Genomic DNA, 23,558 nt, shown 5'->3' with positions numbered 1-23,558 from the left:
GTCAAGCTCAGGGCTCCTCAGTCCCCAACCAGGGAGAGCAGCAGGCACTCAATAGCAAAGGGTCCAGCATTCACAATCACTAGAGACTGCTGCAGGGGTTTCTCAGCACCTCCAGAAGTACACTTGTCTGCTGGACTCACAGGGTTGGGGAAGAGCTAGACCAGGTCCAGGCCGGGGCAGGTGGGGGGAGGGGTGTGGGGCCAGGAGGCTAATTAACAACAGGATTTGTGATTCATGTCACCAATACCTGCTCATCAGTAATGCAAAGCCTGAAGTCAGTTAGAAAAGTAGGCAAAGGAAACGGAGGCTGCAGGGCCGCACTTCTCACTTAACAGAAAGAATGCCGTCCTGTTGGGCATGGTAATGTGTCCAGCTAAAACCATATTTTGCAACTCTCCTTGATGATAGAGCCATGTGACAGTTTTAATCAGTAAAATGTAACGACAAATTGCTAGGTGTGGCCTCCAAGAAAGCACCTTGAAAGGAAGGTAGATTCAGCTGGCACATGCCTTATACTGTTTGCCTTTCTCCTCTCCTCACCTGGGATATAGATGCAATGCTGGAGGTAGGGCAGCCATTTAGTGACTATGAGGCAACAGTACATGTTAAGGATGGCTGCATGGAGAGGAACTGAATGAGTTCTTCATGGCATCATGGAGCTGCTGAACCCACTCTAGACTGCCTGTCTGCAGACTGCTTCTCATATGAGCAAGGATACCTTTAATTGATTAAAGCTACTGCTTTTATGGATTTTGTTGTATCCAAACACAGTTTCCTAACAGACACCGGTCCGAACAGATGGTTCAAAGTGAAATACATCTTGCTTCAAACTTAGGAAAATATAACAAGAGAAACGATGATTATAAATACACAAAGCTGGCCAGGTACAGTGGCTCGTGCCTGTAATTCCAGCTACTTGGGAGGCTCAGGCACGAGAATTGCTTGAACCTGGGAGGTGGAAGTGGCCATGAGCTGTACTGCAACCTAGGTGAGGGAGTGTCTCAAAAAAAAATAATAAAGTGACTTTTCCCACCTATTTGACTGGCAAAGATAATAATTTTTGCCCGCACATGAAGTTGGGGAGGGTGTAGGGGAACAAGTGCTCCCTACCTGCCCAGGAGAGCAGCAGTGGATCTCCATGGAGAGCCAATTGGCAATCCACACTGAAAGCACGAGAGCCAATTACTCTCATAGCAAGAACATGTGTCTTCTTGGACTTGACCTTGGGTGCACCCAAGATGCAAAGGGACAGGTGGCCAGTCAGTCCCACAGTGGTTTGTAACAGATCTCACCTCTAGATCCTTAACTTAATTACATCTGCACAGACCATATTTCTAAAGTCATATTCATAAGTAACCAGGGGTTAGAATTTCAACTTTTTTTTTTTTTTTTGAGACAGAGTCTTGCTCTGTCGCCCAGGCTTGAGTGCAGTGGTGCGATCTCGGCTCACTGCAACCTCCACCTCCCAGGTTCATGCCATTCTCCTACCTCAGCCTCCCAAGTAGCTGGGACCACAGGCACCCGCCACCACGCCTGGCTAATTTTTTTGTATTTTTAGTAGAAACGGGGTTTCACCATGTTAGCCAGGATGGTCTCGATCTCCTGACCTCGTGATCCACCCGCCCTGGCCTCTCAAAGTGCTAGGATTACAGGCATGAGCCACCGCGCCCGGCCAACATTTTTTTTAAGAGCCAGGATCTTACTCTGTTGCCCAGGCTGCAGTGCAGTGGTGCAATCATAGCTCATCATAGCCTTCAACTCCTGGACTCAAGCAATCCTCCTTCCTTAGCCCCCGAGTAGCTGGGACTACAAGCATGTGCCACTGTGTTTGGCTAATTTTTACATTTTTTATAGAGAAAAGGTCTCACTGTGTGGCCTAGGCTGGTCTCAAACTCCTGGCCTCAAGCAATCCTCCTACCTCAGCCTCCCAAAGTGCTGAGATTACAGGCATGAGCCACCATGCCTGGCTCATTTTTTTTCTTTTAGAGAGAAATGGGATCTTGCTATGTTGCCCAAGCTGGACACAAACTCCTAGGTTCAAGTGGATCTTCCTTCCCCAGACGTCCTAGTAACTGGGACTAGGTACATGCCACCATGCCTGGCTTAGTACTTTTTTTGGGGGGGGGGCACAATTTAACCCAAAACACTGCCTTTCACCGCAGTCTGCTGTCCAGAGTCTGCCATTTGGTTTATGTATTGTGTAATTTTCTGGCATTTCACCGCAGTCTGCTGTCCGGAGTCTGCCATTTGGTTTATGTATTGCATAATTTTCTGGCATTTCACCGCAGTCTGCTGTCCGGAGTCTGCCATTTGGTTTATGTATTGCATAAGTTTCTGGCAAGTGGCAGTCTTGAGCCTTGGCCTAGCAAAATCAGTGAATTGCAGCAATTTCTTGATAGCTGGAGAGGAAAACGAGGTGTCCAAACTGGATCAGGATCCAATGCACCATTCCTCTCGGACTTGTGAGGGGCTTTTGAAAGCATCTGAAAAGGCTGGGCGCAGTGGCTCATGCCTGTAATCCCAGCACTTTGGGAGGCCGAGGCAGGCGGATCACAAGGTCAGGCGATCAAGACCATCCTGGCTAACACGGTGAAACCCCGTCTCTACTAAAAATACAAAAAATTAGCTGGGCGTGGTGGCGGGCGCCTGTAGTCCCAGCTACTCGGGAGGCTGAGGCAGGAGAATGGCGTGAACCCAGGAGGCAGAGCTTGCAGTGAGCAGAGATCGCGCCACTACACTCCAGCCTGGGTGACAGAGTGAGACTCTGTCTCAAAAAAGAAAGAAAGAAATAAAGGATCTGAAAAACCAGTGCCTCTGAGGAACAAGCCTCCTTGCCACCAATGGGGGCATCTGTGCAGATCCATGCTGGGCAGCCCCCTGGATATCCGTTGTGTCTGCCGCTGCCAGTTTGCCGGTAGGATCAGTGTGCCAGGCTCCCCGTGGAAATGCACACCTGTGATAGTCACGTTGTGACTCACCAGGTAACATACTAGTCTCATCTACCACTAATAATCTATGGGTTATAGAAAACAAACCCAAACCCAAACTATTTGTTGTAACAAACTCATTTTTTTGGTAATGGTTATTATCAAGAAATAAAAACATGAACTTTACCACTTTTTGCTTGAGGAAGGGGTAAACACACCCCCTTTCCCTGCCAAGGTGCTGTGTGGCTGCGCAGGCCAAGACAGTGTCAGGGGGAAAGTTTCCCAGGTGGAGGCAACAGCTAGTGCAGTGGGGAGCACGTGGAATGTTCCAGAAACACTAGGAGACCAGTGCAGCTGGAGCAGAGTGCACGCGTGGCAGAGTCGAAGGCAGAGCTGATGATGAACAGATGTGGGCTACAGGAATGGGGGTGCCCAGGAGGCGCCAGGGTTCCCACTGGAGCAAGGGGAGACAGAGCGGCCGCCGGCTGAACTGGGGATGCCAGGATCAGCAGCTCTGGGGGAGGTCACATGGATTCATTCATCTACTGACATGTCACATGGGAGGTGCCCATTGGACACCCAAGGAGATGTGAGTCCAGGCTCGGGAGAGGTCAAGGATGGAGGGAGGAGCAGGAGCTGTCAGCAGGCGAGGGGACCAGGAGTGTGTATAGCAAAGAGAGCAGACAGCAGCCACTGAGCCCGTGCACCCCGCACACCCGACAGGGGAGGCCCGAGCCCAAGGAGTGGCTGCCAGGTGAGATGCAGGCCTGGCGCAGGGGGTACCCAGGAAGCTGATTGGAAGGCCCCGGAGCTGGGGGTGGGGTCAGCTGGGTCAGAGGAGCTGAGGCTGCCCCACTGGATTTGGCAACAAGGAGGTGCGGGGTGACCCAGACTGGCGCTGTGGGTGGAGGGGTGGGGGAAGTCCGCTGGGAGGGGCGTGAGGGAGGATGGAGGAAGAGCTGCCGCTGGTGGCAGGGACTTCGAGGAATCTGTTAGATAGAAGGGAAGGACCGCGGGAGCCTCAGGGGAGTACAGAGGACTTAAAAAAAATGTTTTTAGGGTGAGAGACGTAGCAGCACGGGTGGCTGACGGGAAAGATCCTGAGGGAAATGAGGGGGACGGACAGGAGGAGCTGCTGGAGCTGCTCTTGGGCTGGCCAGAGGGGCCGGGCTACAGGTGGGCCCAGGCAGTGGGGTGGGTGACGCCAGCTCCCAGGACGGGCTTCTGGCCAAGGGGACCTGGGCCTTCGCTATTGTCTGTTTTGGATGGGCAAGGCGAGGGCAGGCCGGCGGGATGAGAGGTGTGCCCGTCGTGCTGAGGCCTTAGCTGGGAAGAGGAGTGTGGATGAACCTGGGCCCGAGCTGTTTGCATCACCTCCCCACAGTGCTTAGGGGCTCAGGGAAAGAGCTGGGGGCCGGAGGGTGCTGAAGCAGAGGGAGAGGTGCCCACGGAGGCCTGTAGCTCTGCGCACAGGCCCTGCTCCCCTCTCCAGCCCCTGCTGGCTACCAGGCCCCAGCTGGAGGAGGCGCCTCTTCCAGAAGCTGGGAGCAGGGATAGGTGGGGGCCCCAGGCCTTCTCTTATGGCAGAGGCCTTGGCCCCAACCCCTGTAGCCTTTGTAACCCACTCACACCACCTCCCCTCTGGGCTTTCTTGAGGCTGCCCCAGAGGTAGCTAATGAAGGATGAACCCCTCATTCTACCCCAAGGGAAGGTGGGCTCAGACTGTGGCCTGGGGGAACAGCACAGGTGCACCTGAGCAGGTAGTGAGAGTGGGGGCTGGAGCATGGCCAGGGCAGCCCCCAGGGGCCATGCAGAAAAGCAGCGCACATAGGCCAAGTTCATCCAGAGCACAGAGGCACAGAGGGCTGTGGCCTGCAAGGACAGGCAGGCGGCCTGAATTAGCACACTTGCTATGAGCGCCCTCTTTCCAGGGGGCGAGTGCCCGCTCCCTGCTCCTGGGCAATGATGGGTTGGTGATGGCCCATGTGACAGCCCCCCAGGATTTCCCCTGGTGGGCTCAGCTTCCTCTGGAGGCCCCATCCAGTGGAGCCCAAGTCCCACATTCCTAGAGGCAGGGGCCCTGCAATCCAAGCTCCTGTTCCCCAGGCACATGCCACTGACAGGTGGTGGATGTGAGATCAGCACCTCGGGGCGGGAGCTGAGACCAGGTGACTGGGAGGCCCCTGAGTGGGGCAGGGCTGCCGAGGTTGCAGGGGGTGCCAGGACCAGGATGGAGCTGTGAGGAAAACCTAGGGATGGGAGGACAGGAGCTGAGGAGTTGGGCAGCCTCCAGGTGGGCCTGTGACTTCTTCCAGGTGTGGGTAGGAAGATGAAGGAGGTGTGTACAGAAGCCTGCAGCCCTCGGCTCCCCAGGGGCCTCACTGCCCAGGCCAGCCCCTGCCTCTGTCGGAGACCCAGTCAGTGATTCCCAAGTCTCGGTTACCACAAATACAGCACAAGTTGTGGCCTTGCGCACCCTCACTGCCACAGCCCTGGGGCACCTGGGGGATGGAGGACCCATTTCCCGAGATAAGATGCCCCCCAAAGTGGGGGTGGGGCATGGGGGCGCTCCAGGGCTGACCCTTCTCATCTGTGTTGACTAAGGATGGAACTGCAGTGTGGATGTCATATCCCGGGTCCCGGCCAAGGCTTCTTTCACCAGAGCCTGGCCTGACACACATTCTGGGTGCCAGGAGCACCTCCCTATACAAAGAGCAGGTCTCTGTGGAAAACACGGTCAGCTTCTCCCCATGTGGAAGGAAGGCAGTCGTTAGGAAGGCATTTGATGCTGTTAACCAGAACAGCTGCACAACAGGTGCCATTGGCGTGGCCTCCCAGGAGCCCCCAGCAGATCCTACCTGCAGGGAGGTGGCCGCAGCCTCCAGGAACTGCTCAGGGTTGTCCCTCTTGGGTGTGAATTTGTCGAGTTGCTCGATCACAGTTTCAATGCATTTTCCATAGTAGGCCATCTTCTTAGGGCAGAAGCCTAAGAACAAACCGTGCAGGTCACGCCCTCCACACCTGGGATGTGGCCGCAGGACCCTCCCCAGCAGCGACAGGAGTCTGCCAGGGTGTTGGGCCTGCAGCAGCAGGGAGACCGGATGTGACTGGGGGCCCTGGCTAGGGTGTCGGGCCTACAGCAGTGGGGAGGGCCAGATGTGAGTGAGGGCCCTGGCAGGTACCCCAAGATTCATGTCCTGCACTGTCTCCTGCAGGCCTCTGCGGCTCAGGGGCCCAGGCTGGCCTGGGTGAGTTCACCATCAGGTCACCCCCATCACCACAGACCGAAGCCGGCCGAGTGCCCCTCAGGCCCCACAGCCATGCCTCCTGGATGGGGTGACCCCTGCAAGGGGCCCACGGCAGAGAACACAGGCACCTCTCGAACCAGCCTCTGAGCGTCCCTCAGCTTTGCCCGGGAAGGTGACGGTTTCTTCATCAGGCCCTGCCGGGGAGCAGAAGGTCCTGGGTGAGGGTGACCTCATCACACATGGTTGGGGCAAGAAGGAGCCTGGGGTCCCTGGGGTCAACGCCGCCATCCTGATGATGGGGGAACAGGGCCCTGGGGAGGGCTTGCGGGGGCACTGAACACTCCAGAGGTGCAGCAGTTCCAGGGGACAGGCTTGCCCAGAGCCCCTCCCAGGGGACCTTGGAGAAGCTGCCTAGGGGGAGGCTGGGACCCTGGGAACCAGCTCTAAGGACAACATGTGGCCCCCAAACTATCCTCAGAGGAGGCGGGGCCTGTCAGCAAAGGCCGTCATCCTTGGGTGTGGTGCAGGCCTGGGCTCCAGCTGGACTTCGCAGGACAGTAGGGCAGCACTGGGCAGAGGGGGGCCCTTCTCACCCTCCTCTTGCTCCATGACTGACCCACTGCTCTGGGCCAGGCTGGGCTTGCAGGGCCACCAAAGTTGGGGACAGTGGGAGCACCTCTCCTCTACCCTGCAACAAGCTAGAACAGCCCCAGGTAGCAGTCCCCAGACCTGGACCCTCCAGGCTGGAGACTGACTAAAAAAATGCAAACGACCCCCACCAACCACCACTGACACTGGAGGGTCCTTGGTGAGATGCCGATCCTGGCCGTGCTGAAGGGTCCATGTTGACCTGCCCCCTGCCTCTCTCCCTGGCCAAGACTCAGAGAGAAGGGGAGGCCAGGTGTCACCAGACACTTTAGAGAAACCTCTGACATGAAACATAGAAACCATAAGAAAAGAACCAGGAGAAAACGATGCACAAGGCAGGAAAAAGCCTAGAAACCAGGCACTGCAATGCAAGAGTAGAGGAGATACAGCGCCCAAGGAACAAGCAATGGCTGGAGAAAAAGAGAGGGCTCGTGAAAACCAAAATACGATGACAGAACTAAAAACATAAACAGGAGACGGAAGGTAAAGTTGAGGAAATCTCCCTGAGTAGAAAAAGATGAAGCTATAGAAAGTAAGGGAAAACGCTAAGAAAATCAGGGAACGATTCCTGAAGGTCCAAACCCCAATTAACAGGAGTTCCAGAAAGACAAGAGAGAGAAATAACAAGAAAATGCCCTAGAACTGAAGGATGCGGTCTTCTGGACGGACAAGGCCCACTGGCAGCTCAGCACAGGGAATGAGTCGTGATATTTCAGAGCCAGGGACGCCCTGAACACGTTCAGTGCAGGAAGAGTCAGGCATGCAGAGGAGTCTCGGCTGGGGGTGCCCTGGGAAGCAGGGGCTGAACCCAAGTGACTGTCGTCGTGGGGAATTTCCAGGCTGCGATGCAGGTAGCCCCAAGGTGACACTGGCTGGCAGGACAAGGACAGAGCAGGAGGGCAGGGGCTCCCGGGGGTGTCTCCAGGAGGAGCACCTGGCATGTTCTGCGAGTGGGTTTAACTGCACAGTTAGGGAAAGAGGCTGTGACGCTGGCCCTGGCCAGGGATGGCATCAGCCCAGGGCCTGTGTCCCCACCTCCCTGCTGGCTGCACCACCTGAGGCCTGACATGGGCTGTTCTTTTTTTTTCTTTTTTTGAGATGGAGTTTTGCTCTTGTTGCCCAGGCTGGAGTGCAATGGCGTGCTCTTGGCTCACTGCAACCTCCATCTCCCAGGTTCAAGCGACTGTCCTGCCTTAGCCTCCTGAGTAGCTGGGATTACAGGCACCCACCACCATGTGGCTATTTTTTGTATTTTTTTAGGAGAGACAGGATTTCACCATGTTGGCCAGGCTGGTCTCAAACTCCTGACCTCAGGTGATCTGCCCGCCTCAGCCTCCCAAAGTGCTGGGATTACAGGCGTGAGCCACCACGCCAGGCTGTCCTTTTAGGGGCTGCTTTAGGGACCAGCCTGGCTGTGCATGGACACAGAGGCCAGCAGGAGCCTCTCTCTAAGGAGGCCAGAAGAAAGGCCGCTTGGAATTTGGAAATCTGGCTTGAAGCCCTGGTGCTGAAAACAGGCCCTGGAGACCAGGCCTCCCAGAACAAAGCGAGCATGAGCCTCTGGCACAGCCAGGACCGTCACTGCCCGGGAGCCTGCCCTGGGCCCCGGCTGGGTCCCCCTCCCCCCACCCCGTGTCTGGAGACCAGCAAGGCTGCCTGGCTGTGCGTTCCTCCACCAGTGCGGTCCTGATGATTCAGGGCAAGGGAAGAGACAGTGATGCTGCTGGCTTGGAGGACACCAGATCAGAAGCCATTAAACCCACAAATCCACAGATGCTGAAATGTAGATGCTGCAGCCAGGCTTGCCTGGGCAAGATGAGAGAGGTTTGTGGGTGAGGCTGCCCAGACCCTCTGAGGGTTCCCACCCCCTTCATGGCCTGCCCCTGGGGACCTGCCACCTAAGCTGCCTCAGCCCACCCTGCGGGAAACCTTTGCTTCTTGGAAGGCTGGGCCATGGAAGAGAGACCACCCACACCCCACCTCAGCCTCAGCGTCCTTTCACTCTCCTCTGATCCCCTCTAGCTGAGTCTCTGGGGTGGGGATTTCGACAGCTGTGAGCAGAAAGGCCCAGGAGGCCCAGTGAGCACCCTCCCCTGAGCCTGCCAAGGCAGGAATACTCAGGGCAGGGCTTTAAGCTTGTGACAGGCTCACCCTAAGTCCCTGCTCTCTCTGAATTCAGCCCCTCTCCTCGGGAGGGTCCCAGCAGGCCAGGCCACCAGTATGGCAGGGGTGCGGTGCGGTGCAGTGCAGTGTGGGCATGGTGGCCAACCCTGGTGGGTAGGTGGATCCAGGCAGCCATAACACAGCCAGGGGGCAATAGGCTGCTGGCAGCAGGAAGCACTTTTCTGGGGCATTGCTCTTTGGGGAGGGGGGACTTGTGGCTTTCACTCCAGGCATTGCTGAGAGCAGTGGGGGCTCCCTGTAGGCAGTGAGCTCACAGCTCACAAATCCCACTCCCCATCTTCGCCAGGGTCAGCCACTCTGAGGCGTTTTTTAAAACTCCACAGCGTAACTGGGGACTTCTCTACAAAAAAATTAAAGAATGACTCAGGTGTGGTGGCACGCCTGTAGTCCTAGCTCCTTGGGGGGCTGAGGTGGGAGGATCCCTTGAGCCCAGGAGGTTGAAGGTGCTTTGGGCTATGTCTGTGCTACCACACTCTAGGCTGAGTGACACATTGAGATCCTGTCAAATAAATAATAAATAAATGTAAAAGTCTACTTCTAGAGAAACAATGTTAAAGAGTGAGTTTTCTTGCCCTGCCTCCATGTCACGTTGTGGGTCAGGCTGCCCTGGGATGGGGTCCCCTTGCCCCAGCCTTTTTGAATCTGCTCTGGATACAGCTCTGCCTGGAGGAACAGGGTATACACCCAGGAAAAGGGCCCCTTCTTGCGCCTGGTGCGGGCGGTGAGAGTGGGTGGTCTGCGTGTGTGTGGTGGGAGCTGCTGCCAAGGTGGAACAGTTTCCCTGCCGTCTCCCCCCGTCCTGGAGCTGGAGCATTCTGGAGAAAGGATGATCCTAGGTACCCTTTGGTGATGCAAATCGAGGAGGAGCAAGAGGGCCATGCCAAGCCCGCCCCCCAATCCAGGGCAGACCTGGTAGGAATGAACTGGAAGGAATAAATGGACAAACCAAGCTGAAGATGGGGACGGCGGTGAAGAGCTCCTTTGGAGTCCAGCCTGACTCAAATTGTCCTGCCCTGCCCCTGGAACCCTGGTTCACTGTCCAGCCTGAAGGTCCCTGGGGCGGGGCCTCTGCATCCCTGAATCTGGCGCAGAGCAGGTGTATGTGAAGGTGAATGTAAGGAAAAGAGATGCTTGAATTCTGAATCCCACTGAAATTAGCCTAGGAACTTCATCAAAACAATCACCTCTTTGGGGAGGGAATAGGTACTAAAATTTATCCAACTGTGACGCCTGCTTTCAGCATCTCAGCTATATTCATGCATTCTCAAATTCTCAGCCTGATTTTATTTTTTTCCTGATTTAGGGTCTCACTCTGTCACCCAGGCTGGAGTGCAGTGGCTCGATGATAACTCACTGCAGCTCAAGTGATCCTCCTGCCTCAGCCTCCGGAGTAGCTGGGACTCTAGGCGTGTACTACCACGCCCGACTCATTTTGTGCTTAATTTTTTTTTTTTTTTGTAGAGACAGGGGTCTTACTATGTTGCCCAGGCTGGTCTTGAACTCCTGGCCTCAAGCGATCCTCCCACCTGAGCATTCCAAAGTTCAGCTTTAATAGTGAAGTACCATCTATGTGGGAAGTGGGATTTAATTCTCAAGTTTAAAGATTTTTTTCTCATATTGATTTTAACTCCATTGATCAGGACTTGACTATCTTATATTTAAGGCAACTTTAAAGGTGGGCTGGACTAGGCTGGGCGCGGTGGCTCATGCCTGTAATCCCAGCACTTTGGGAAGCCAAGGCGGGCAGATCACTTGAGATCAGGAGTTCCAGACCAGCCAACGTGGTGAAAACCCATCTCTACTAAAAATACAAAAATTAGCCAGGCGTGGTGGCAGGTGCCTGTAATCCCAGCTACTTGGGAGGCTGAGGCAGAGAATTGCTTGAACCCGGGAGGCAGAGGTTGCAGTAAGCTGAGATCGTGCCTCTGCACTCCAGCCTGGGTGACAGAGCGAGACGCCATCTCAAAAAAAAAAAAAAAAAAAAAAAAAAGGGTGGGCAGACTAAAGCTTCTCTTTCCGTAGGAAATATTTTGTAGACACAAATGAGATTATATGAGGAGGTTTAAATTCCATCAGACACAAAACAGCTCAACACTCTCAACCACTAGGAGATAACTCATTTACCTAAGATCTCAAATGTATGTTAATTAAAATATAGTCTTTTCTCCTGATTAAAGCCAGTCTCCTAAGGGTTGCTGCCAAGTCATGCCCCTATGGCTTGTGCTTAAAGCACAACCCCACGTGGCAGGTTTTGCTAGTTGCTTTTCAATCTCCACTACCCCTTTCCTCCCAAATAAGAAAACTCTGCTTTTTAGCTGGGTCTACTGCTGCCCAATTGAAAGATGGCATTTCCCAGCCTCCCTGGCAGCTGGGGCATGGTTGTGTGGCTAAGTTCTCCCACCACCTTCAAGAAGTGGAAAGGTGTGAGACTTCTGGAAAGTCTCCCTGAACGAGAGAGGCATATCCATCTTCTCTTTTGCAGCTGGTTCCTGGGCTGAGGAGGTGATGGCAGGAATGTGGGCAGCCATCCTGGATCATGAAGAAATGTGAATGGCAGATAGAAAAGCTGATCCTTGAGGACTTTGGGGCTGCCATACCAAACATGATTGCCTCTCCACGGACCTCTTTTATAAAAATATGAGTAATATTCTTGTTTAGGCCACTGTGATGTTGGGATTTTTCAATACATGCAGCTAAACCTAACTGATACCCCACTTCCCCAAGTTCAGCCTTCATCCCATGCACAATTTCAAACTATAAAACATAGGAAGGGAGCCTCTGAGCAGATACAACTGCTCCAGGCCTTGGAGTTGGCCAAGGATAGACCCACAGAGAACAGCCATTCACTCAGTGGACAAGCCCATCAAGTGTCTACCCCAAGATCTTGTGCTGAAGAAATGATGGCTTTGGGAGCAGCAGGTTTTATGGGGGAAGACTGAGAGTGTGGTTTGGGACACGTTAAATTTGAGAGGATCTGTTAGCCGTCCAAATGGTGAAGAACAGGTAAACAGGTCTGGAGTTTCAGGGTTGAGGCTAGAGATATAGGTTTTGAGAAGTTTGGGAGAAAATGGTTGTTTATAAAACCATGTAACTGTAGGAAATCCCCCAGGGAGGGAGTGGATAGAGCAGGTTCCAAGGACTGAGTCCAGGGTCTCCAGTGTTGAGAGGTCGGTGAGCAGGGGAGGCATCCAGCCAAGGAGATCAAGCAGGAGTGGCCAGGAGCGAGGAGGAGAAGTGGACAGTGGGATCTGTTTCAGCCAAGTGAGGATGCTGTGTCACGGAGAGGGCACAGTCGGCTGGGTCACGTGGTAGTGACAGTTCAAGGAAGAGATGAGCGCTGACCCCGATCATCGGATTTTGCAACATCAAGGTCAAGGATGACTTTGATAAAGAGCTTCAGAGGAGTGGTTGGGTGAAAATCTGATGGGAGTAGTTTCCAGAAAGAACAGGTGGGAAGGAATTGGAGATAAGGGGGAACTCCAGAGGGGTTTTGCCCTTCAGAGGGTCGACTGGGTGGTAGGAAGAGGAGAGTAGGGAAAATCAATCAGTTACTCAAAAATAAACATGGACCCTACCCCCACCTAAGAGAAATCTTAGATGCCAGCGCGCCTAGGCTCACATTGAGTCTGATGGAATAAAGTGGTCATGGAGTCCACGGACCTTTCTGAGCACCTGGCCCTGGCCAGAGAGGACAAGCAGGAACAGGTCATACTTCTCAATTCTGAACCGAGGGGGGCATGACTTCCATCTCCTGTGTCTTACATCTGCACGTTTCACAACAAGCCAGAGACGTGGTGGTGGTGCGGCAGGGAAAAGTGCAACGCTGTGGGGTCAGGCCGACCCAGATCCGCCGTGATCTGGATGCAACCCCCACAGCCAGGGCACGCCGGCCTCGTTGTGCCTGCTTCTCCGGCTGTCAATGGGAAGTTTAAGTGAGGCCACGTGTGGGTTTTTAGCTCTCTGCTTGACACATAGCAGGTACTCAGATTGAGGTGAGCGTTTTAAGGTACAAATTAGGGCACCACTGGGGGGAGTAGCGAGGGCGGAAGAGTATCTTTTTAGAACGCACCGATGATAGTGGTGATTAAAAAAAAAAAAAAGAGGCACCGTTCACTTTCATCGGGGAGCTGGGAAGAAGACAGAAGAGGTGTTTGGGAGAAGCAAGATGAACAGCGAGCGAGAGGGAACCGGCCGGCAGGTCATGAAAGTCGGCGGCGCGTCGCCCCGCACCTGTCCCGCCCCCGTACCTCGCGGGCGCTCGGGGCAGCCGAGCCCTCCTGCCGCCGCCACCTGCCACCGCAGCAGTTTCCTGGGCCAGCTGGGGCTAAAGTGTTGGCAGTCGTCGTCCGTCAGCTCCCGGTAGGCAGGACGCCGCGGCTGTTTGGCGTCGTCACCTAGCAACCGGCGGCACGCTCCGGCGCCATCGGGTGGACTACAACTCCCACAATGCACGGCGCCGCGGCGCGGCCCGGGACGCCAAGCCCTGGGCGCCACCTCCCCGCCATGCCTTTCGGGACTTGTAGTTTCTTGGACCCCCGGGCGCGGCGGGTCGCCCCGCCGGCAGGGAGCGCGCCTCGGGCGGGGTGCGGCGCCCGCGCGGGGATTGGGCCGCCTCCGCCCCGCCCGCCCCGCCCGCAGCTCGCGGTGGGCCCGGGGCTCGCGGCGCCCTAGGCGCATGTGCGGCGCGGGGCGGCCGTGACCAGCGGAGCGCTGGGTGTCAGTGAGCAGCGAGGAGCCGCGCGCCCCCGTGCCCGCGTCTGTCCGTGCGCCCGAGCGCCCACTCCCGGGTCTGAGGTCTGCCCGGCGCGCCGCTTGCAGAGCATACTCAGGGCTGCGCACCTGCCCCGCGCACCTGCCCGCCGCCCGCCCGGCGCTCCGGGCTTCGCTAGTCAGCCTCCCTGCGACAGCGCGGGGGCTCCGGCCGTGCCTCCGCGTCCGCCCCGCGCCTCAGCCGGGCCCGGGCGCAGCGCTGCGGAGGGCGAGGGCCGCCCGGAGTCCGGCCAGGGCCGGCGCGGCGATGATGAACAGGTTCCGAAAGTGGCTCTACAAACCCAAGGTGAGCGGCCCCGCTCGGGCCGGACGCCCCCCGCGTCGCGGCCTCTCCCCTCCCCAGGACCGCCCGTCCGCCCTACGAGACGGACTCCCTTTCCCTGTCCGTGGCCGGCCTCTTCCCCCACCGCCGACATCCTTCCCTCCACTCCAAGACTTGGACAGATCTTCATCGCCCTGTCTCTGAGGCGGATCCGAACCTCCCTCCCGGCTTCCTAAGCCCGGGTCCAGGACTGACCCTCCAGCTCCTCCTCTCGGGCCGGGGCGCACTTTCCCTCCCCCTCTATCCAGGGCCACAACAGGCCCCTCTCCCTCCTCATCCCGGTCCTGGACGGTGCCCTCCTACACTTCGTGGTCCCCAGCCCGCGGGCCCGGAGCAGACCCCCTACTACTTCTCCATCTCCCCTCCCTGCACCAGGAATGCCCCCTCATTCCCCTCCTGCCCCCACCCCCATTGTCCTGGGCCCGGAATAGATCTCCCTCCGCGCTCCAGAACAGACCCTCTCCCCACTTCCCCAGGTTCTGAGAGAACCCACATTTCCCAATCCCTGGGTCCAGGGCAGACCCGTCCTTCCATGTCCAGAGAGGATCCTGATGGCCCTGCCAACGGCCTCCCTTCCCGAACCAGGACTGACCCACACCTCGGCCCAGTTCGCGTCCCCTCCCTTGTCCCCATCCTTGTCCCTTCCCCACCCACGTCCTCTGAAATCCGGGACAGGTCCTCCGCCTGGCCCTTGGGGCGAGCGCGCCCGTGGCCAGCAGCCTCGGCGGGGCGGGAGGTGCGGCTCTCCAGCCGGCGCCCGCGCCTCTCCTATCGCCGCGGGGTCGGGGTCCGGGCGGCGCGCCCCGTGCCTCAGCGGCTGCGCCAGTCGCACTGCGGGCGCTGCGTCTCCGCCGCCCGTCTGGGGCTCGTGTCCGCTGCAGCCGGAGCAGGGCCGGGCGCGCTCGGCGCGGGGTGAAGGCGCGGCGGTGTTCAGGATCCCGGCGCAGGGTCCAGGGCGCATCTGGGCGTCCGAGGGTGGCACCCTGGGGCCGGCGCAGCGGGGAGGCCCGGGCCCTGAGATCTTGGGGGAGGTCACGGTTCGGGTGGGGTCACCGCGGCGACCAAGGGCGGGAGTGGCGCCAGCGCTTCGTCCGGGCAGCTCGGACGTCCGAGGCCACCGCGTTGCCGACCTACCCCTCCTCCCTCCACTGGCCGCCTCTCTCCGTCCAGCGTCCCAGGCCTCCGCCTCCACCGTGGGTGAGCTGTCACGGCAGAGGTTTCCTGAAATCCGTGCCTCGCGTGCGCCCGTTCCAGGAAGGCGGGAGGTGGGTTTGGAAGATCGGCACGGAGCAAACCTCCGTTTGAGGGCTCACTCAGGGCCCCGAAGGGCGCGTGCTTCACGGCCTTTGAGGTCGGGGAATTCTGTTCGTCGTTGCCGTAGTGTTGGGTTGAGGGCTTACGGTACATGGGGCGCCCCTTGCTCGGCCTTGGCTTGATTGGGAGGGGACTCGGGGGGATTCAGGGTTCCTGTGGCGGCACTCCCTGCTCCCAACCTCCCTGTCCCTAGCAGCGACTTCTTAAGGGTTCGTCCCGAGCCTTGCGTTTCCTGGCGCTGGGTGTGGTTTGGGGCCGAGCCGTCTGCGCCCAGCCTCTCCTCCTGCGGCGCCTTCGAGCCCCTCTCGGTCCTGCCTGCTGCCCCCATGTGCCTCTGCCGGGGTAGGGCGGTGGCCTCCGCTCTGGATAGCTGTATGAATGGTGTTTGGTTCCAGTGGCTTTTTCTCACCAGTTACCGAAAACGAAGTCTGCTTGTAAAACGGCGTTTTGGGGGCGTGCAGCAGCATTATTTTCTGTGACAAATGGCGGGAGGCAGCTGGAGAAATGTGTCTCAGGTCTTAACTAACATTCTGGTGTCGCTGAAGGCACTTGCTGGGACACTAGGGGATGCCCCTCCGGACGTGGCTGTGGAAGAGGCCGCATTTGGGGGATCACCTTTCTAATCGTGTTGAAAAGGAAGGAAAAATAATTGTAGACTCTGTTTCATGAGTAGCTGAGTAATTTCAGGATGGCCTTGTCTGTTTCCGTTTAGGGAAGACACTTTAAAGGTGGAACATGGTACTAGACGTTGTCCTGAGAATTAGGAATTGCGTTCCCAACTTTTCCTCTTCAGCAGGCAGCTGCCTTTCCAGGCAGGCGGCAGGCACCAAGAGGGCACAGCCAGTGAATCAGCTGATCCCAGGGATCAGCCCAGAGCTGTGTGCCTCCGGAGAAGGGATGGAACAGGATTGATGTGGATCTCTCCTTTTTCTCATTGTCTTCTCCTGGCATGCTGTCTGGTACTAGCTCCAGAGGTCTGGACTTGAGACGTATCTCCATTTCAGATCTGTCTCTGGCCATAGCATTTTCTGGGAGCTGGTGCCCTGTGGGCAGTCTGAACTTGGGCTGTCTCTTATTTGAGAAATGTCTTTGGAGTTAAATATCTTGATTGTTTGAAGGGTCGGAGTATGTTATGTCACTCCATAGCTTTTCATTTTTCAAACCAAAGCTCAGATTCTTGCCTTGGATTATGAATTGAATTTTATGCTTCCCCTTCCTGTCTAATTTAACACATTTAGGCACAAATAAGCACAAAGTCAGTCCTGGGAAGATTCTGGGCCTGGAAGAGTTGAAGTGTTAAACATTAGCTGTGGGAGGATGTGTCTGGGGGAGACTGTTGCCTGCAGTCAGGAATTTTTTTTCCCACTTTGTATTTAGATAGATGTACAATTCAAACTGAATTTTTAATTGAATTCCTGCTTTGGTTTAAAACTGCACAGTGAGCTTCTTTTTATAAATATTTAAGTGTGTGTGTGTGTGTGTGTGTGTGTGTGTGTGTGTGTGTGTGTGTTTGTAGAGACAGGTTCTCACTATGTTGCCCAGGCTGGACTCAGATTCCTGGCCTCAAGCAATCCTCCTGCCTCAGCCTCCCGAAGCACTGGGATTACAGGTGTGAGCCACTGTGCTTGGCCAGCACTGAGCTTCTTGTTCGTCACAATATGGTGGAAAATATTCTGAAATGAAAATATTCTTCACTGTTCTTATAGTTATAAAAAGCAATTGGAAATGCTGAAAAATATTCCTGTGTGACATACATTTTGATATCTGAATAAAAATTAGCTACTACGTTAGCTACCTAAGTTGAGTAAAAGAATGCCCGATGAATAATACAAAAGTTTAACATTAAAATGACATTTGCAAATTATATTTCTATTCACTTTCTTAATCAGTCTTTTAAACACCAATATGATTTTTCTTGGTATAAAGTGTTCAGATCTTGTAAGTATTATCCTGACTTTGAACACTCCCAGGAAGAGACGGTGCAGGAAAACCCGTCAGCTTGTCCTGCTTTATTGATGTTGGTGAAATACTTTCTTGCCTTTCTTTAAAGTCTTTTCAAGAGAGTTTATGCTTTAGAAATGCAAACCATTTTGGCATGGTTGGTGTCTTCATTTGAAACAAAAGTCTCAGTGCTGTGTTTCTTGCTTGGTTATGACTTTCTATTGATTGACCTGGCTGGAAGTTCCTGGTCACTAGGAGGTGAGAATTCCCAGCATGGGGGAGAGGGACCTGGACACTTACCTGGACCTGGGAGAGATTTCCTGGCCATCACCAAAGAGCATATTAATATCACTCAGGATGAATTTGTGTTTTCCATCTTTGAGGAGGAATTGACCCTCGGTGGGTTATGCTGGCCAGGTGGATGGGGTAGTTCCCATGTGGCTGGTTACCATGCTCAACCTTGCACTCCGAGAAGAGCTCGCTTGTCTGCACCCCAAGACCGTTTTCAGAGTGGGGGCTATTAACCTTTCTTGTCCCCCCGCTTTGTAGGAGAACATTCCTTATAAATCTGCCTTACTGAGTGATGTGTATTTGGCAACTTCCTGTAAACATTCCAGGCCCAGATTAGCGATGACATGGCCTTTGCCAAGAGAAGCCTGAGTGACTTGCTGGGTGTGTGTGCTTTATGAAAGAAGACCCCCTTGGGTTTGGTAAAGTCTGCCTGGGGGCCAACCCCACTGGCATGTTTTGTGGGAACCTGCTAGGACTGAGCAGTACTGAGTATGGGACTTCCTGCCCTTCGGCTCTTGTTAACCCAGCCTCAGTCACCTGAGGATTTTCGGGGTTCCAGCCCACTTGGTCATGGGCCCTTGAAGAGAGCTGCCCATTGGTGGCCAGCACTCTGTACCTTGGCCACCTGGTTGAGAGGGGCGGCACCCTGGAAACGAAGTGGCAGATGGGGGCGGGCCCCAGAGTGGGGGGTGGGGCAAGGTCTGGATATATCTGTTTGGTCCCGATGTGCAGAGATGAGGCGCAGCCCGGTCCTCCTTTTGGGGCTCCCCACTGGTGGCTGAGGGGGAGGGGCGATGACAGAGATCCCCCAGAAGTATACAGCTGGGGCTTGGAAGGCTGTGGGAGGGGTCTTGGTGGAGACTGGGGCCTGGCACGAGTGGAGCCTATGAGAGGGCAGTCACCAGCATGTGCCTTGACTTCCCTGCTTTGCGTCACCTGGGAAACGAATGGCTGTCCCTACAGCACTGCGTCCGTGCCCCATGCCAAGCACAGACCCTGTTCCAGGGACTTGGGATTTGAGTGAGAACTTCTAGCCAGGCTACTGATGAATTCGTTTTCAGCTGATAAACTCCAAGTGCCCAGCTGTGGCAGGGGGTTGTCCTTGGCCTGGCACGTTTCTCTCTGAGGTGAGCTGCTGGAAAGCCAGTGTTCCGGATGCTGCACAGGCTGAGCCCGGCGGTGCTCCCTCTCCTGGCGGGCGCCTGGCACGGAGGGGGCTCGGGAAGTCCTGGGAGGATGCTTGGCAGCGCTGAGTCAGAGCAGGCGTGGCTGGCCCTGCGCACCGGTCTCTTTCTGTTGCGTGGGGTTCTCTGAATTCAGAAGGCTCTGGGGCTCCCCTGGCGGCTCTGCATCCAGGTCATGCCACCCCTCCCAGAAAGCCTTCCTTTCCACATCAGCACTCAGGCTGTGGTCAGCGGGAGTGCAGTGCGGACGCCTGAGAGCCCATGTGCTCTTGAGGTGGCTTTGTAGAACCTACTCCCTGGCCTCTTAGGAAGTGACTCTCAGCGGGCAGCTCACGTCTCATTTCCTGTGCTTTGCTGAGGTTTCTGTTTGTGGTTGGGGGAGTGTGGGACCTCACATGCCTTGCCTTGTGCCAGCGGCATTTGCAGGGCAATTAAGAGCCTGGGCTGCAGACAGAGGGCGAGCATCACTCCCTGCGCCGACTCTGTCATCACTCAGGGCTCTCCTTCCCTGGCAGGGCAGGGCTGGGCGCTTACTGGAAACGTCTGGTATGGTTTCTGTTAAATGGGCGAGTCAGAGGCAGAGAGTCGAGAGCTTCACGTAATTGATATTTGGACTCAGCAGGCAGGGCAGACGGGGGAGGGAAGCAGGGCCTCAGTGTCCTGCCCCACAGGCTGAGTGTCTTTAGGTCATTTTGTTCGACCTTAAGAGGAGAGATGGCTAATTTAAGGAGGCTTCAGTGGCCATTTTCAGCCACCAAGAATTCCCAGAATACCGGATGTGCTTGCTCTAAACGTGTGAAGGTGCACATCTGAGAGCTGGTAAGTGACAGCCAGGGTGTGGTTTCGTTTGAGTTGACAGCCTTGTGCAGCTACAGGGTGTGCCGGGTGCAAAGGTGAATAATGGTGAGCTGATTCCAATTTGAAGAAAAATAAATGCTGAGAAGGCTGTGGGTTTCAGTGCTTCCCCAGTGTTTTCTTGTCTTCAGTGGTTGCCGGTCATGTGTCTAAATAGCATTGGAGCTCCAGGGCCTGGCTGGGAATTCTCGTCCCTCCCACACCTGTGCCTCAGTTTCCCTAGTGTCAGGTGGGGATGCTGAGACCTGCCTTCTGGAGTTGTTGGGAGCATGTGAGGAGATCATCTCTGTCCAAGACTCACAGTAACAGCTCAACCAATGACCCCAGTCAATAATGGCAGAACCAGTGGGTGGTGTAAGCAGGTGGGGACTTCCACAGAACCAACGTTTAGCTACCTTAGGGTTTCATGTCAGTATTTCTTGGAGTCCCAGAGGCCATCACAGCTTCCAGTTCCTCCAGCCAGGCCATTCTGAGAGTGAAAGCGTCTCAGTGGGGGCCTGCCACCCCTGCGCCTTTTTCTGGTAGGTGGCGGGTATTTGGTTGCTGGGAACAGACCCTGACTTAGTACGCCTCAGGCATCCCCGTGGGTCTGGTTACAGGTCCCCCTGAGGATGAAGGATGCGCTCTGCCCCTGTCTGCACCCCAGGGGGGAGATGCTGCCATGTGCTCACTCACCACGTGAGCACCTGCCTCCTCTATGGTTGTCAGGACCAGGGCTGACTGCAGCCGATGTGGGCAGCAATGGGGTTCACCATGTCGGACTGGCCCCCAAACCTCTCATGCTGTCCTCCCATGGCCTGTGCCCCCCATTTGTTGTCTGGATGCTCAGGACCTAGGAGAGGACTCCAGGGCTCGGGTGGCAGCGGGGAAGGGGCTGGGGTGCACTCGCGCTGCACTGTGATGTGAGGGGGATAAACTTCTATCCGTTAAGGCACTGAGGTGTGAGGGTCATTTGTGAATGTTTAAACTATGCTGATGCACCCTGTTTTACAAATGGGGTCTCAAGACAAGTCACCTTGCTCGAACCTCTACAGCCAGGAGGAAGCAGGGCTGGGATTTACACTCCTGTCCGCGGGACCCCAGAGCTGGCACCCGTATGCGTCAGGCAAAGTCTCTTTTCCTGCAGGAAGGCACTGGACTGTCATCGGATTTTACATGAGTCCCATTTGGTGAAACGATTACTTTTGTCTTTTTTCAGTTGGATTGCAAAAAAAAACTTAGATATTGATGGGCAAGTCAAGTGTTTGAAGGAGGAAGACAAAAGTGAATGGATATTTTTTGACTGATCTGAATAGATTAAGCACAAGTAGAATAGAACATTTTATGTTATGGTAATTAATGTAGAATAGTTGGATAGGATGAATGGAATGATTTTTTCCTTCTTACAGTAAGCATTTTGAAGCTCTTCCATTTCTCATTGTTTTCCTGCTGGAGGGACGCAGGGGGTGTAGGGGGCACATCAAGTGGGGGGCCCCTCCATGGACAAGGAACATGGGTCCAAACTGCATGGCTGGCTCTCTAAGTCTCTGCCACGGGTGGGTTTTGCTCCAGCTGTGCTGCGCTTGGCTGTCCCCCACCAGAAAGGTGGTATTTTACACCGGCTTCCTGGGGAGACCGGGCTAGCACACCCAATTTAGGATGGTGTCCTTAGGGCAATGTTTTTTTCTTTGGATTTCAGTTTTTGAGAATGTTTGCAGTTATTTTTAGGGATATCATGATTACAAAAAACACCTAAAAGCAGAATCAACTACTTAAATGTCAGATACATTTAAGAATTGTACACTCATGTTCATAGCAGCTTTATACATAACAGCCAAAAGGGGGAAACAACCCAAACGTCCATGGAAGGAAGAACAGATACATGTGGTCCCTCCACACCATGGCATGACATTAGCAGTAGAAAGGGCGTGGTGGCTCACGCCTGTAATCCCAGCACTTCGGGAGGTCGAGGCAGGCGGATCACGAGGTCAGGAGATCGAGACCATCCTGGCTCACACGGTGAAACCCCGTCTCTACTAAAAATACAGAAAATTAGCCGGGCGCGGTGGCTCACGCCTGTCATCGCAGCACTTCGGGAGGTCGAGGCAGGCGGATCACGAGGTCAGGAGATCGAGACCATCCTGGCTAACACGGTGAAACCCCGTCTCTACTAAAAATACAGAAAATTAGCCGGGCGCGGTGGCTCACGCCTGTAATCCCAGCACTTCGGGAGGTCGAGGCAGGCGGATCACGAGGTCAGGAGATCGAGACCATCCTGGCTCGCACGGTGAAACCCCGTCTCTACTAAAAATACAGAAAATTAGCCGGGCGCGGTGGCTCACGCCTGTAATCCCAGCACTTCGGGAGGTCGAGGCAGGCGGATCACGAGGTCAGGAGATCGAGACCATCCTGGCTCACACGGTGAAACCCCGTCTCTACTAAAAATACAGAAAATTAGCCGGGCGCGGTGGCTCACGCCTGTAATCCCAGCACTTTGGGAGGTCGAGGCAGGCGGATCACGAGGTCAGGAGATCGAGACCATCCTGGCTCACACGGTGAAACCCCGTCTCTACTAAAAATACAGAAAATTAGCCGGGTGTGGTGGCGGGTGCCTGTAATCCCAGCACTTTGGGAGGTCGAGGCAGGCGGATCATGAGGTCAGGAGATCGAGACCATCCTGGCTCACACGGTGAAACCCCGTCTCTACTAAAAATACAGAAAATTAGCTGGGCGCGGTGGCTCACGCCTGTAATCCCAGCACTTTGGGAGGTTGAGGCAGGCGGATCACGAGGTCAGGAGATCGAGACCATCCTGGCTCACACGGTGAAACCCCGTCTCTACTAAAAATACAGAAAATTAGCCGGGTGTGGTGGCGGGCGCCTGTAGTCCCAGCTACTCGGGAGGCTGAGGCAGGAGAATGGCGTGAACCCGGGAGGCAGAGCTTGCAGTGAGCCGAGATGGTGCCACTGCACTCCAGCCTGGGCAACAGAGCGAGACTCTATCTCAAAAAAATAAAAATAAATAAATAAATAAAGTTAAAAAAATGAAAAAAAAAAAAAGAAAGGGAGGATGTTCTGATACAAGCCATCGCCACGAGCCTGGAATACAGGATGATAATCAAAAGAAGCCAGTCACGAAGGGCTGCATCTTGTATGATTCCATTTCTATGAAATGTCCAGAAGAGGCAAATCCATTGAGACAGAAAGCAGATTGGCGGTTGCCAGGGGTTGGAGAGTGGAAGTGGAAATGGGGAGTGATGATTTAAAGGGCATGGGGTTTCCTTTTGGGGTGATGAAAAGGTTTTGACGCAGCGAGAGGTGGTGGTTGGGCAGCATTGTGAACGCAGTAAATGCCATTGTATTGTACCCTCTGAGATGGCTGATTGTATGTTGTGTGGATTTCACCTCAATTTAAAAAAAGGAATTGTACCACTTTTTGAGGTTAACAGATAATCAAGGGAAAAGGTGTTTTGCCCCTGAGTAAAAAAAAATAGGAAAATAGGCCCAGAGCCATGGTTCCTGAGTTTGGCTTTCTGGGTAGGCAGCTGACTTGGGGGCTTTGGAAAGCACCCTGCCAGCCTGGCCCGCTGACTGCGGCCACCTGGCGGGGGCATCTTCCTGGTCTCTGAAGGTGGATCCTCAAGTCCCAGCCCAGCCCCTCCTCCCACCCTGCGCTGCTGGCAGGGCCCTTGTCCTGGGGCTTCCAGAAGACAGCGTGAAGGAGTTCTGTGTCTGGGATTGATCGTGGTTGGGTAGTTCTGACAAATTTCTCAAACCGACCTCCTCCCACAGAACTGCCCGCAGGGGTCAGCCCCCCCACCCCACCGTGGGTGTGCTGGACTCAGCCTTCTCACAGCGCCGGCATGGGCTGCTCAGTGGGAAGCTCCAAGGCTGTC

General features: G+C 55.1%; 2 protein-coding genes and 1 pseudogene across 12 annotated transcripts in view; 1 reads left to right on the top strand and 2 right to left on the bottom strand.

Annotated features, from left to right (window-relative positions):
- CFAP99 (cilia and flagella associated protein 99) overlaps nucleotides 1-13,581 on the bottom strand; it is a 46,715-nt gene extending 33,134 nt beyond the window's left edge. Inside the window, exons 1-3 of one of the 2 annotated variants that reach the window (XM_063808592.1) lie at nucleotides 13,255-13,519; nucleotides 6,304-6,369; nucleotides 5,786-5,913 (exon numbers count right to left, since the gene is read on the bottom strand). In XM_063808592.1, the coding sequence (XP_063664662.1) occupies nucleotides 5,786-5,896 (111 nt within the window). In that variant the 5' untranslated portion in view covers nucleotides 5,897-5,913; nucleotides 6,304-6,369; nucleotides 13,255-13,519. Of the gene's footprint in view, nucleotides 1-5,785; nucleotides 5,914-6,303; nucleotides 6,370-13,254 lie in introns of both variants that reach the window. The other variant, XM_001174489.8, reaches the window with a different exon arrangement.
- On the bottom strand, nucleotides 4,903-5,664 carry LOC134809847 (uncharacterized; annotated as a pseudogene).
- A 90-nt stretch (nucleotides 13,582-13,671) lies between the features above and the next one.
- ZFYVE28 (zinc finger FYVE-type containing 28) overlaps nucleotides 13,672-23,558 on the top strand; it is a 155,430-nt gene continuing 145,543 nt past the window's right edge. For 3 of the 10 annotated variants that reach the window (XM_016951155.4, XM_016951154.4, XM_016951152.4), the window contains exon 1: nucleotides 13,703-14,063. In XM_016951155.4, coding sequence (XP_016806644.1) covers nucleotides 14,025-14,063 — 39 coding nt within the window. In that variant the 5' untranslated portion in view covers nucleotides 13,703-14,024. Of the gene's footprint in view, nucleotides 14,064-23,558 lie in introns of all 10 variants that reach the window. The other 7 variants (XM_063808585.1, XM_016951159.4, XM_016951160.4 and 4 more) reach the window with 4 other exon arrangements.

The sequence above is a fragment of the Pan troglodytes genome, chromosome 3 (assembly GCF_028858775.2).
Source record: "Pan troglodytes isolate AG18354 chromosome 3, NHGRI_mPanTro3-v2.0_pri, whole genome shotgun sequence".
In the NCBI taxonomy this organism is placed as follows: Eukaryota; Metazoa; Chordata; class Mammalia; order Primates; family Hominidae; genus Pan; species Pan troglodytes.
This window is presented reverse-complemented; position numbering and strand designations above follow the sequence as displayed.